Raw genomic sequence first — 11,918 nt, forward strand, 5'->3', positions numbered from 1 at the left:
TGATGAAAACCCACGGTATTAACACTTTCATGATCCCGGTTGATTCATTACAAGGATTTTTGGTATCAAAACACCTTCTCCAAAAGCTGCTCTCACAGAATTTAGGGCATTCAGCGTTGTTAGAAATGGTTTAAAATCGCTTAACAAAAAAAAAAAGCAAGAGAGAAACCAAATTGCCTACATGGCACTGACATGACATAAACTACTCTAGTACCAAATACCACCTTCCTCTAAAAGTTGTCGTCATAGAACTCAAGGCATTCAACGTTGTTAAAAATGGTTTTAAACCATTTCCATACCAAAGAAGAAAAAGTGAAGAAAATAACAAAACACCAACATCATATATACTGACCCGTAAGAAACAATTTCCATACCAAAGAGAGAGAGACTTGAAAAGCATCTACCACCTACCTCAAAACAAGATAAGATGTCCAATAATTTCGACATTCCTATACAGTAAACGTTGGCGTGCGTTACAACAAAAGGTGGAACCGGAAGAGGGGTTTCCAAATGATACATGAAATATGAAGGTCCATTTGGTAAAACTCTTCCCTTAAATACTTTCCTTCCTCCGTCATTGCATCCACTCCCTCTAATGCTTTAGAGAAGCAATTGATGATAAACTCGACTCCCTTTGTTAAAGGCCAGCTGTTCATACGATCCACAATGAATCACAGAACAGAATATTAATAAAACTCCTTTACAACCTGGAAGAGAAAAAATTATATTAATTAATCAAAGTAAGAATCTTCCTAATGACTCCTTATCTGTTTCTCACATCAACCTTACCAACGTTTTAAAAAACGACCCGAAAATGAAACCGTTATGGGCATTGATTTTTGGGTTAACGGTTCCACTGTTCAGTTTGAGCGGACGGTTCGTTCTAACAGCAAAATTAAAAATAATTAAAAACAGTTAAAAACCGTTGAACGGGTCAATAGGTTAATGGTTCAACCACCTGAGTCAATGGTTTGTTGACTTTTCAACGGTTTTTTATCAGATTTTAGGTTTTGGGTAAAACGGAACTGGTTGCCTGGACTGTTCCCAGGCTAAACGGTCCTACCATCTAGGTCAACAGTGGTTCGAAAACGTTGAACCTTACATCATGTTCAGCCGCATAACCAGACATTGGAAACATTTGCCACTCTTGTATTTTGTTATTCATGGAGAGATATTGTCAATACATGGTGTGATGTGTTTGTGAGATCAGTGTGAGAAGTGCTTTATGAGGAGTAAATCCCCATTCCTTCTTAATTTCCTCTCATGCATAAGTTATGCAAAATTTAAGTCAAGAAATTTCCCTAATAATGAACACGGATCAGGGGAAGGGGCGAAAGTTAATAAACATGGATGAGGCATAAGTGCAATATCAATAGGAATTATGGGGATTTTTAACGCAATGTTTTCAAACCACCGTTGACCCTGATGGTCGGACTGTTTGGCTTAAGAACCGTGCAGGCAACTGGTTCCATTTTACCCTAAAACCAGTCTTTGACCAAAAATCATTGAATTGATCAATGACTCATTGACTCCCAAGCGGACATACCATCGACCCGTTTGAACAGTTTTTTATTTCAAATATTTTTGTCAGAATAGGCTTCCCATTTGAGTCAAACGGCTGAACCATTGACCCAGAAACCAATGCCTAGAACGGTTCCAGCCACCCCTGACTCTGCTCTTATGGCACAGCCAAGTTGGTCAAGGCGAATATATTAGGCCCAATGGCATATAAAACCTACAATCATGGCCTTTGGATGTATTTTGTGGCCACACCACAATGCCACTTCATCCAATTCAAGATGATGGGGCCACATCAACAGATTAAGTTGTGATTCAAGGCTTTAACAAAGGCTATGTTATGGGAAATTTATTATTTTGGACGAGTTAGGTGATGTTGGGTTAACACATTTGTGTTGTTTTTGAGAGAAAAAGTAGTTCAATTTTTTGTTCTTGAAGCTTAGTTTGAAAGGAGTATAAATACAAATATATACAATACAAATACATATAAAATAATACAAAATATAAGGCTTTGCGTTCTATATATGTATTTGTACTCCTTCCAAAATGAGCATAAAATTCACAAATGTTTGATGGGATCGCACTACTAACCAAATACCCACCTCGGTTGCAGCCTTTTGGGCTGGAAGCCGAGAATATCAGAAGTTTAGGCTGCAATTGGCATGATTTCAAATAATAACTTCTGATGAAATTTGTGATTCTAATAATCATTTTTAGTTTGGAACCAATTTGGCTTATTTAAGTGGCTATCGGAGAAAAACACCATCAAACACGCAATATAAAATAAATATTCATTTTTTAAAATAAATACTTAAAAATTTTGGTGCCAAATACAAATAAATTATAAATACAATAAACACTTATTTTTAACAAAAACACTGCCAAACATAACATAAAATTCATCTTTTTCAAATAGTGGGGATTCTTTGGAGCAGAATTTCAACCCAAAGTTTATGTGGTTTGCAAGCAAGCCACCCCTAGGGCAAAACAAGACATGAAGCATCGCCTCAAAACTTCAACAAAAATCTCACCCGTCCATCAATTTTCATTTTATTTTAGTCAATTTACCAAATCGCACAACGGGGGAAGGGGGTGATTTTATTGTCAAACAGCGTTTGTATCACTCTATATTTGTCTCTTTAGCATTTTATTTTCTTATTTATTAATGGCATAACACATGGTTTTCGAACCGCTGTTGATCCGGACAGTTGGACCATTCTGCCCAGAAATCATCCAGGCAACTGGTTCCGTTTTACCCCAAACCCGGTCCCTAGCAAAAAACCGTTGAATTGGTCAATGATCCATTAAATCCGGGCTGTTGAACCGTTGACCCATTCGAACTATTCAACAGTTTTGACCGTTTTTAATTTTTAATTTATTTTGCCAGAATGGACCATCCGTTCGAACCGGATGGTCAAACCACCGACCCAGAAACCGGTGGCCAAAAATAGTTCCGGTTTTGAGCCATTTTTTAAAACATTGGCATAATCTGATTACATTTACTTAGATATTAATTTTTGGCAAAATTTAGGTACATCTGCCACAAGAATTCAGATCTGCTGCACCCCACAATGCCTATAGCATATTCTGACCTTGTATTGAAAACATCTCTTGATGACAAGTACAAAAGATGATAAGACATCATAGGGAGACATTCCCAAGGTTTAAATGTGTTGTGAGACATTGTGGGGCGCAGATGTAAATTCAGTTTAAACATTTTTTAACATTTAAGACCAACGGTTTTGGGTTTAGCTTAAAAAAGGCTTTACCGATTAACTACCGATACGATACGATATATCGGACCGAAGCATATCATGTTTGAAAGTTTGAACTTTGGCCAATATTAATGAATGCACCGTAGCTAAACTCTTAAATGTTTTTTAATATTTGAAATTATGACAGATATTCACAGGAAAAAAAAATCAATGGAAATCATCCATAAAATGGCTAAAAGCTTACCTTTGCAAAGCTGGCTATTGAGAAAAGATGAGATACATTGTAACTGATTGTCAATCGTTCTGCCCTTGTTGTTTCTTCTTTGGAGGCGGATGGAAAGATGAAAGACTGGAGGGACATACCAACCAAATAATTAATACAACTAATAAACATCTTTGGTGAAGAAAAGGATGAAACATAATGAATGATAAGCATACTTTGTTAAACGTAAAAATATAATTTATAGGGATAAATACTCTATTTCTCTCCAGAAATCTCAAATTACAACCTCCTCCTAGTCTATTAGTAGTCCCTTAAAAATCGCATCCTGCCTATGGATTTGGCATTGATCCATGGACAGGATTCATTCCACTTGTACAGTGGAGCTAAGATTTCTAGAAGTGGACTGAATAGTAAAACATGAATTCGCAAAAAGTAAATAAACTTTAACATGATTGGTAGGGGTATCCACGGTTCAGTTAACCGAATCATAGGCAATTTTTGCAAACCGAACCAATACCATATGTTTTTCCATTTCTCCAAACTGATACCATCAGTTAACTGGTCCGTCGGTTTGGTTCTTCAGTTTTTTATATTTATAATATATTATATAAATATATGTATAATATTATATTATAAATAATAAATAATACATAACATATTATAAATATTATAAAAATATGTGACATATATTAAAAATATATAAAATAATATATATACCGGTCGATTCGGTTAATCGTCATTCTTTTTGTAAATTAACCAAAAAATCAAAACAATTCTTTTTTTTTTTTTAAATACCAAACCAAAACCGAACTAATCATTTTAATTAACTAATCAAAACAATTCGATTTTTCAATTCTTCATAGACACCCATAAGGATTGGTTGAGATCTAAATTTAAAGTGCAGCCAATATCAATGAATGCATCGTAGTTGAATTCTAAAAAGAATAGATAGGTTAATGAGCACAAAGTCCAAAGTTGTGGATGGCACCTGCAATTATGTGGGACCCTCCAGAATTGCAAGCTGGAGGCCTTCACATTTGGTGGAGAAGACAAATATTTTCTCCAATCCTCCATCATAATTCTGAGATCTATGAGTTTGCTATCCAGGCCATAACAACAATTTGCATGCATTGTACAGACCAGATTCAGATCTCTGCTAGGCTCACAAAACCCTCCAAAGTAAGCAGTATCCAAAAACATCATTTTCAATCCAATCTGGGTGATGAAAGGATCAAATTTGATCATGTTCAGCACATCCTGATCATGATACCCAGGATGGGTCTCTCTTGAGGAGTACCAAAATTTATAGAATTCTATAGTTCGGTTATTGGACTTGACATAGTTAAATCCTCCGTTTGGTCTGTTGCTTAAATCACTTGAGTTGCCCATGAAGTTATCACATGCTATTTGGAAATCTGCATCCTGATAGAAGTGTGGAAATGGGTTGCGGAACCACATTATATCAGCATCCTGAAAGAATCAAAATTAGTTAAAATGTATTTGTTTATTTGTACTCGTATAAACAATTAAGGAGTTCAATATTATGTTTTTTTTTTCAGATTTGATTAGGGATGGCAATTTCTCCCATAAAACCGAGGCCCTGCCCCGCCCCGCCCCACCCCGAATGGGGTAGGATGGGTTTTGTATATAATTCCCGAACTCGAAGATAAATTAGTAAAATATCTCTAGGTTTAATATTGATATTTAAAATATCTCTAATTTTTTCCTAAATTTTTAAAATCCTAGGATCCCCTAATATTATTTTTGAATTACCCCTAAAGTATTATAATTCAATTCTAAAATACTCTCAAATTCCTATATCCTATGCATAAATTGTCCATAAAATAGATAATTTTTAAGTAATTGCCTTAGAGAGAGGAAAATTTGAGAATTCCTCTCCCTGATGGGAAATGGATGCCCTGCCCTGAACCCGCCCCGCCACCGAGGGTGGGGCGGATACATTGAAAGGTATCGTGACTTCGGGGCAGGAGCGGGGAGGGGGTGCCCTGCCCCGTTGCCATTCCTAGATTTGACTTTGTTTTGCTTGTACAATAGGAAGTAAGATGAAATGTTTCCCACTCTATAAGAAAGATAATGGAGAGAGGAAAACTATTTGTTTGGGAGTGTGGTAGGAAGCAAGATGGTGTGATTCCCACTTGATATGAGAGAGAATTGAAGTATGAAGAAGGTAAAGAAAATTTTGTATCAGTTTCTGGGATGTAAATTTTGCACTGCTAATGAATGCAAATGAGACAAAAAAAAAATACAAACTTTGTATAAATTATAGTTATAAACACATAAATCAAAACTGAACAAGGTGCAAAATTTGTATTCATTCCATTTTTGCACTGCAAACTAACAGCTAGCAATTGATTCAAATATAAAATTTGAAAAAAAAAAAAAGAAAAAGTACTAACCGAAACCAATTAATCAAACAAGATGAAATCAACTTAAGAAATGTGTATGCACAAATCTCAAACATTGAACTTAAAACTTAGGCTATGTTTGGTTTGATAAAAAATAAGAGAAAAACAGAAAATTGAGGGAAAAACAGCCTTAAATGTGTATGATTCCATAAAGCAAGAGAATAAGAAAGTACCGTGAAAATGAAGTGGTAACCCATCTCAAGAACAGATCTTAGAAAATCAATCCTTCTCCACATCATTTCCAAGTAATCAGATGTCATGAAATAAGCTTCTCCACTGAAATTTAACCCTCGAGTTACAAGAGCAAAGCAATGGGTATGTATCACCAAACAACGAGTGTATGCCTCTTGATCCAGAGCAACAACTACCAAATGCTTCAGAAGCCAACTGGTTCGATCTCCTACTCGGAAGCTATCAATAAAGAGATCGATAATTGAACCAGGTGCTGCCCATGCTTCATTTAAGGTAGTTAAGATGACAGTTCCATCCTCCATGGCTGCTGCCTTCAAAATTCTTTCTAGACTTGTTTTCTCATCATCCTACAAAAGTGTATCTCATTTATTTTCTGTTATGTTCTAAAATCTTCTTGCAAATGAATCCACCATAGAGCAGATAATCACCCATATCAAGCAATCAGGAACTGAAATCCACAACCCAAATGGTCATATAATGTGTACCTATGGCTGCATTTGTTTTCGGCCGAAAAACCATCAATGTAAACCTCACTTTTTGGAAAAGTCAATCGATGGGTTTAGAATCTTATGGTCCATTGGAGCTTTTTTTTATGTGATAATCGATGGAAAAGTCAACCGATTAGAAGGTTTACATTGATTTTTTATATAAACTTTGCACTAGAAACAAACACGTGAAAATATGGACCAGGTGTAGAGTTTTATACTGGTTTGTATCAATGTTTTAAAATGCCAAGGCGTTCCACTAGGCGTGAGGTATAAGCCTCCCAAACATAAGGAGGCTTAAGGAGGAGAAGGGTTAGGAGGAAGAAGGAGGAAGGGGAGGAGGATGAAGAGGAAGGGGATCTCTTTGTTTTTTTTTTTTTAATAAAAATATTTTATATTAAGAAGAATAAAGATGCATAGCATTAATTGAAAGGGGTGGGGGGGAGGGGGGCTGGGGGCAAATCACTTTCTTTCCCCTTATCTTTTCTTCCCTTCCCTTTCCTTTTCTTTCATTTTCTCTTTTTTTTTTTTTTTCTTTCCCTTCTCTTTTTCTTTTTTTCTTTTTTTTTCCTATCTTTTTATATAAGATGTGCATGAGGCACATGAGGCGTTTGCCTCTAACATGCCTCATGAAAAAAGTGCCTCTTGCACTTGAGGCGTACACCTCTGGCATACGCTCTAGGGCGTTTTGGGAGTGTCTCGCTTGGAAGTGTGCCTCCAGGCGTACACCTCCCACGCCTTTTAAAACACCGGTTCGTATTTACACTGAAAACAAATGCTTGTAAATGTGAACCGACGATGGAGTTTTACATCGATTTGCATTTACACCGAAAATGAACTCAGCCAATGGATTTGTTTGTTTGTACTGCAAATCTAAACCCAATACAGATTTTGTGCCCAATTCAATTTTGCATATGTTACTTTATAATTATGATTTACACTTTTATCTGATTCAAAGTATATACTTTTTGTTTTATTTGCATCCATTGGCAATGTAAATTTTTCGTCTAAAAAACTGTTGCAAAATGTGCACCACCTTCCTACTACATTCATTCTCTTTCATGTAAGGTAGGGAGTATCACTTTCTTCGTTTTTTTCTTTTGGGACAATATCATATAAGGGTAACTTTTGGGGTTTAATATCAATAAAAATAATACTTTTAAAAATTTTCAAAAATAGGTTAACTTTTTAAAAATAATATCAATAAAGGGCAAAAACATTGTTTATTATCTTCTTCTTGCCATTTGTTCACCAGTGCCGCCGCCCGCCACCGTCGTCTGCTGCCGCCCGCCTCCGCCTCCAACAGCGTTGCCGGAAGTGGCTGAAGGCAGAGGTGGCGGCGACGATGTTGGTGGTCATTTCTCTACCCAACGCCGCCACCTCTGCCCACCTCCGCCTTTGCCTCTGACAACATTGCCGGAGGTGGGTGGAGACAGAGGTGGCAACGGCGACGGCACTGGGCAAAGGAATGACCACCAGCATCACCGCCGCTACCTCTACCTCCAGCAATGTTTCCGGAGGCGGAGGCAACAGCAGATAGCGATGGCAGGTGGTGGCGTACGACGGCAGGCAGCGGTGCTGGTGAACAAATGGTAAGAAGAAGATGATGAACAGTGTTTTTACCCTTTATTGATATTATTTTTAAAAAGTAAACCTATTTTTATTTTTTTTAAATATTACTTTTATTGATATTAAACCCCAAAAAATTGCCCTTATATGCTATTACCCCCTTTTTTTTTTACATTTCACAAACAATTAAGATAAGGTCAATTACAAAGGCATAGTTTGGAAAGAGTGTAAATATAAATACATACATCACAATTCTTTGTATTCTGTATTTCTAAACTTGTATTTACACTAAACATATTTGTATTTGCACTCCTTCCAAATTAAATCGAAATAAAAATAAAACAGAATTTACACGCTATGCATTTATAACAATGCAAATAAAATTTGTTGCACAAATAAGCTAAGCCATGAGACAGTTAATTACAGGATTCCCATTGTAAAGTACATGTGAATGAAAATTAATAGCTACTGCAGAGTCTTTAAAGAGGCCCACCTATTTTCGGGCCCACGAGCTCGATTCGAGCCTGAGGTGTTGAGCCCATGCCCAGCTCACCAAGGATCCTCAACATCAGTAAGACCTCAGCTTATTTAAGAGTTCAATACTTTAAGTCTTCAATCCAAACATCAGACCAATGCAGACCAAATGTTTGTAAATATAAGAATTACAAAACAAATAAGACAATCAGAAAGTCTTAAAATCACTTATGGGTTAATTTTACTTGACGTAATATGATATCCAATCAGTCGTCCAATCCGAACCAACGAAAAAATGAAAACGATTTCAAGTTTTCAATATTCTATGCCGTCTGAATCTATATCCAACCAGTTTTGACTTTTCAAAGACGACGCAGTCTAAACCCCAATGGATGTAACTTGGAAGTATTGGAAATTCATATTATTTTGGAGGGTTACCGGAAATTCATATTGTTTACCGGTAAATTTTGGAGGGGAAATTGATTAATAAAAAAGGTGATCAAATTTTTCATATTTTTTTTCCAAGTTTTTTAGCAGTTTATCCTAAAATATTACTTTTCTACTCTGAAAGAAAGTTGTTAAAATTTAATACGACAAAAATGCTTAATAAGTAAATGATAAAAAAAAACAATGGAAAAGTACAGACAAGCCCAATGCATATTTCTGAATTTCACTACAGATTTATAAACATTCAAAATCTCAAATATTCTATACACCAATATCCACCCGTAAATTGACATCAATTATGATTTGTGCCTAAAATTTCTAACCCTGGGCCCAACCGTCATTCTCTCTAAAAACAATATATAAAATAGAAAAAGTTATTAAATGCACTTATTTGAATAAGTATTATATGAAAAGCACTTATAAGAGCGAATGCATTTACCGGGGTAAGTGATTTACCTAGAAAACTAAGGGGCCTATTTGGTGTACAAATGGACCGGATTATACATGCTCCAATCCAAATTCAAATATGATCCCATTTATTTATAGTCATTTTATAACTTATTTTTATATTATTTATAAAAGGACATGTATACCCCATTCCTTTTTAAAATACAAATGATAAAATGGTCGTAATTTTATTAATAATATAGGCCTAAAATTGGAAAGTAACTAAAACTCTTGGATCAAAAGATTCAAAACGAATTGGATCCTTAGAAAAGGGTGGAAAATAGGAGAAAATCCCAGACTGGCCCGTGATGGGTCCATGAAAAAAAGTACGCGACTGGCGACTGATGACATAGAATTTGCGTGACCGAGTCAGGTCGAGGAGCGACTCGGCAGACCTCAACAAGACTCTCAGAAATTCAGATCGTGTCCAGATAAATGTCGACGTCTAGCTCCCCCACCGCATCTCCTAACCCCAGCGGCAAAAAACTCAGAAGAAGCTCGGTTCAGTGAAAGAGCTATCTATCTCCTGTCGGTTTTAGATAGTCTCCCGACTGGACTGCAGAGCTTTGTTGTCACCCCAAAAACAAAAAGCTTGTGAATTGTTAGATCTAGTTGACATGGAGCCGGTTTCCGATCAGTCACACTATTTCGTATTTTCGGCCGGCGGGAAATGCGCAGAGAAAATGGAAACAAATCTCCGGAACAGGATTCTGCTAACAGACACGAGACACTCTCTCTGATTCTCTGTCCCTGAGTAAGGAATTTTACTAACAACCCAGTAACCAACACGTCCGCAGTACGCGCCACAAGCCCACAGCACAGTAAACAGAGTAAGAGCGGTTCCTAACCGCCCACCCCAACGTCGAGGTCAAGCCAAAAGGATAACGAAGAAATCAGCAAAAATAATAAAAGGATCGATTATATTTCACGAACCTTCAATTCACTCGCTTTTAATCACTAAAACTAAAAGAATGAAGAATACAATTTCGAACAATAATTGGTTTCCATGATATGTATTCAAAGAAAAGACGTAGAAACTGACCGGAGACGAATCGACGGTGTGGAAGGAGAAGGTTTGGTCAATAGTGGAAGAGGCACCGAAAGGGCGAGGAAGAACTCCGTCGGGATTGACCACCGCACTGTAGAGAACAAGACAAATTAATGCCACTGCAACGAAGAGAATCATACCCGTCAGTATTCGACGGACGAGAGAGCCGGAATCCGGCGATATTTCGGATTGGTTTCCAACGGTAGAGCGGTTCATTGCGATCCCAGTGAGAACTCTTTCGAACATCCGTCTCTCTCTCTCTCTCTTAGCTAGTGAGAAGACTTTCCTTGTTAATTCGTCGACGAGCTAGCTGAGGTGATCTAATAATTTAGAAAATTACTACTGCATTTACCTCGGTTTGGTATAAACAATATTTTCGTATCTCAGAGATATCCGGAATCGAGAGTTTCGGAAAAATTTTCAACGGATCGGAGGCTTTAGAGAATTCCATCCAATCTCGTGTGCCCACTCTCTAAAACGAGTTCCGATCATCTGCCAACAAAATATGTTCAACACCCTACCAATGACTCCGGATCTCCGGCCCATACAAACTCTGCCCACGTCTACCCACAACAGACTACCCCATAAATTGGGAACATATTCCCCTACATAATATACAGGGGTATTGATGAAAAACCAAAAAATCAAACCGAATGGAAAAAAACCAAACTACAAAATGCGGTTAACCGAATCAATCGGTTCGAGATTTTTGAAAAATTGAAGGATCTGTTTGGTTTTTGGTTAACCTACAAAAAACCGACTAAACCGACCAGTATATATATTTTTATGTATATTATATATCTATTTTTAATATATGTCACATATTTTCTATGTATTATATATAAATAAATATATATATATATTCATTATATATAAAAATGTATACTTATATTATATTTATAATGATCTATTTATAAATATATTATATATTTTTCAAATATTTATAATATATTATATATCATGTATTATTTATAATATAATATAATACATATATTTGTATAATATATATTATAAATATAAAAAACCAAAAAATCGAAGAATCGAACCGATCAAAAACCGAAACCAACGGACTAGTTAACTAGTGGTACTAGTTTGGTTTCGGTTTGGAGAATTAGAAAAACTGGTACCACCGGTTCGGTTTACAAAAAAGTGCCATGGTTCGGTTAACCGAATCGTGGACACACCAAATAATATATGTAGGAGGGTGAGATGTTCTCCATGTGTAGCTGCGATGTTATGAGGGTAGACATGGATAGAGTTTGTATGGAAAGGAGATCTGGACTCCCTACCAATATCATCTAACACAGTACATCTCATACATGACATGATTTACATGATCATTCTCACTTTTATATGGGCTGGCTCCAGTTTCCC

At 36.4% G+C, this 11,918-nt stretch overlaps 1 protein-coding gene across 2 annotated transcripts; it reads right to left on the reverse strand.

Moving 5' to 3' along the window:
* Positions 1–243: 243 nt before the first annotated feature.
* LOC148867492 (uncharacterized protein At4g15970-like) lies at positions 244–11,027 on the reverse strand. 2 transcript variants are annotated; one of them, XM_088975536.1, is made up of 5 exons: positions 10,539–11,027; positions 6,056–6,421; positions 4,445–4,926; positions 3,478–3,582; positions 244–648 (listed from the first exon to the last, which is right to left on the reverse strand). In XM_088975536.1, the coding sequence occupies exons 1-4, from the start codon at positions 10,788–10,790 to the stop codon at positions 3,528–3,530; spliced, it is 1,155 nt and encodes a 384-aa protein (XP_088831662.1). In that variant the 5' UTR covers positions 10,791–11,027; the 3' UTR covers positions 244–648; positions 3,478–3,527. The 2 variants fall into 2 exon arrangements, with proteins under 2 accessions (XP_088831662.1, XP_088831661.1); XM_088975535.1 differs by having other exon boundaries at positions 244–707.
* Positions 11,028–11,918: the final 891 nt, after the last annotated feature.

Source organism: Nelumbo lutea, chromosome 3 (genome assembly GCF_056320005.1).
Source record: "Nelumbo lutea isolate HS-2025 chromosome 3, American lotus-T2T, whole genome shotgun sequence".
Taxonomy (NCBI): Eukaryota; Viridiplantae; Streptophyta; class Magnoliopsida; order Proteales; family Nelumbonaceae; genus Nelumbo; species Nelumbo lutea.

What these genes read in the sequence shown, in the direction of transcription:
- LOC148867492 (XM_088975536.1), bottom strand. Translation starts at nt 10,790, where the DNA reads ATGTTCGAAAGAGTTCTCACTGGGATCGCAATGAACCGCTCTACCGTT. An exon ending in ACACCGTCGATTCGTCTCCG is followed by an intron (nt 6,422 to 10,538) that starts GTCAGTTTCTAC and finishes ACACTTTTGTAG; the next exon opens with GATGATGAGAAAACAAGTCT. An exon ending in AGGGTCCCACATAATTGCAG is followed by an intron (nt 3,583 to 4,444) that starts GTGCCATCCACA and finishes ATGTCCCTCCAG; the next exon opens with TCTTTCATCTTTCCATCCGC.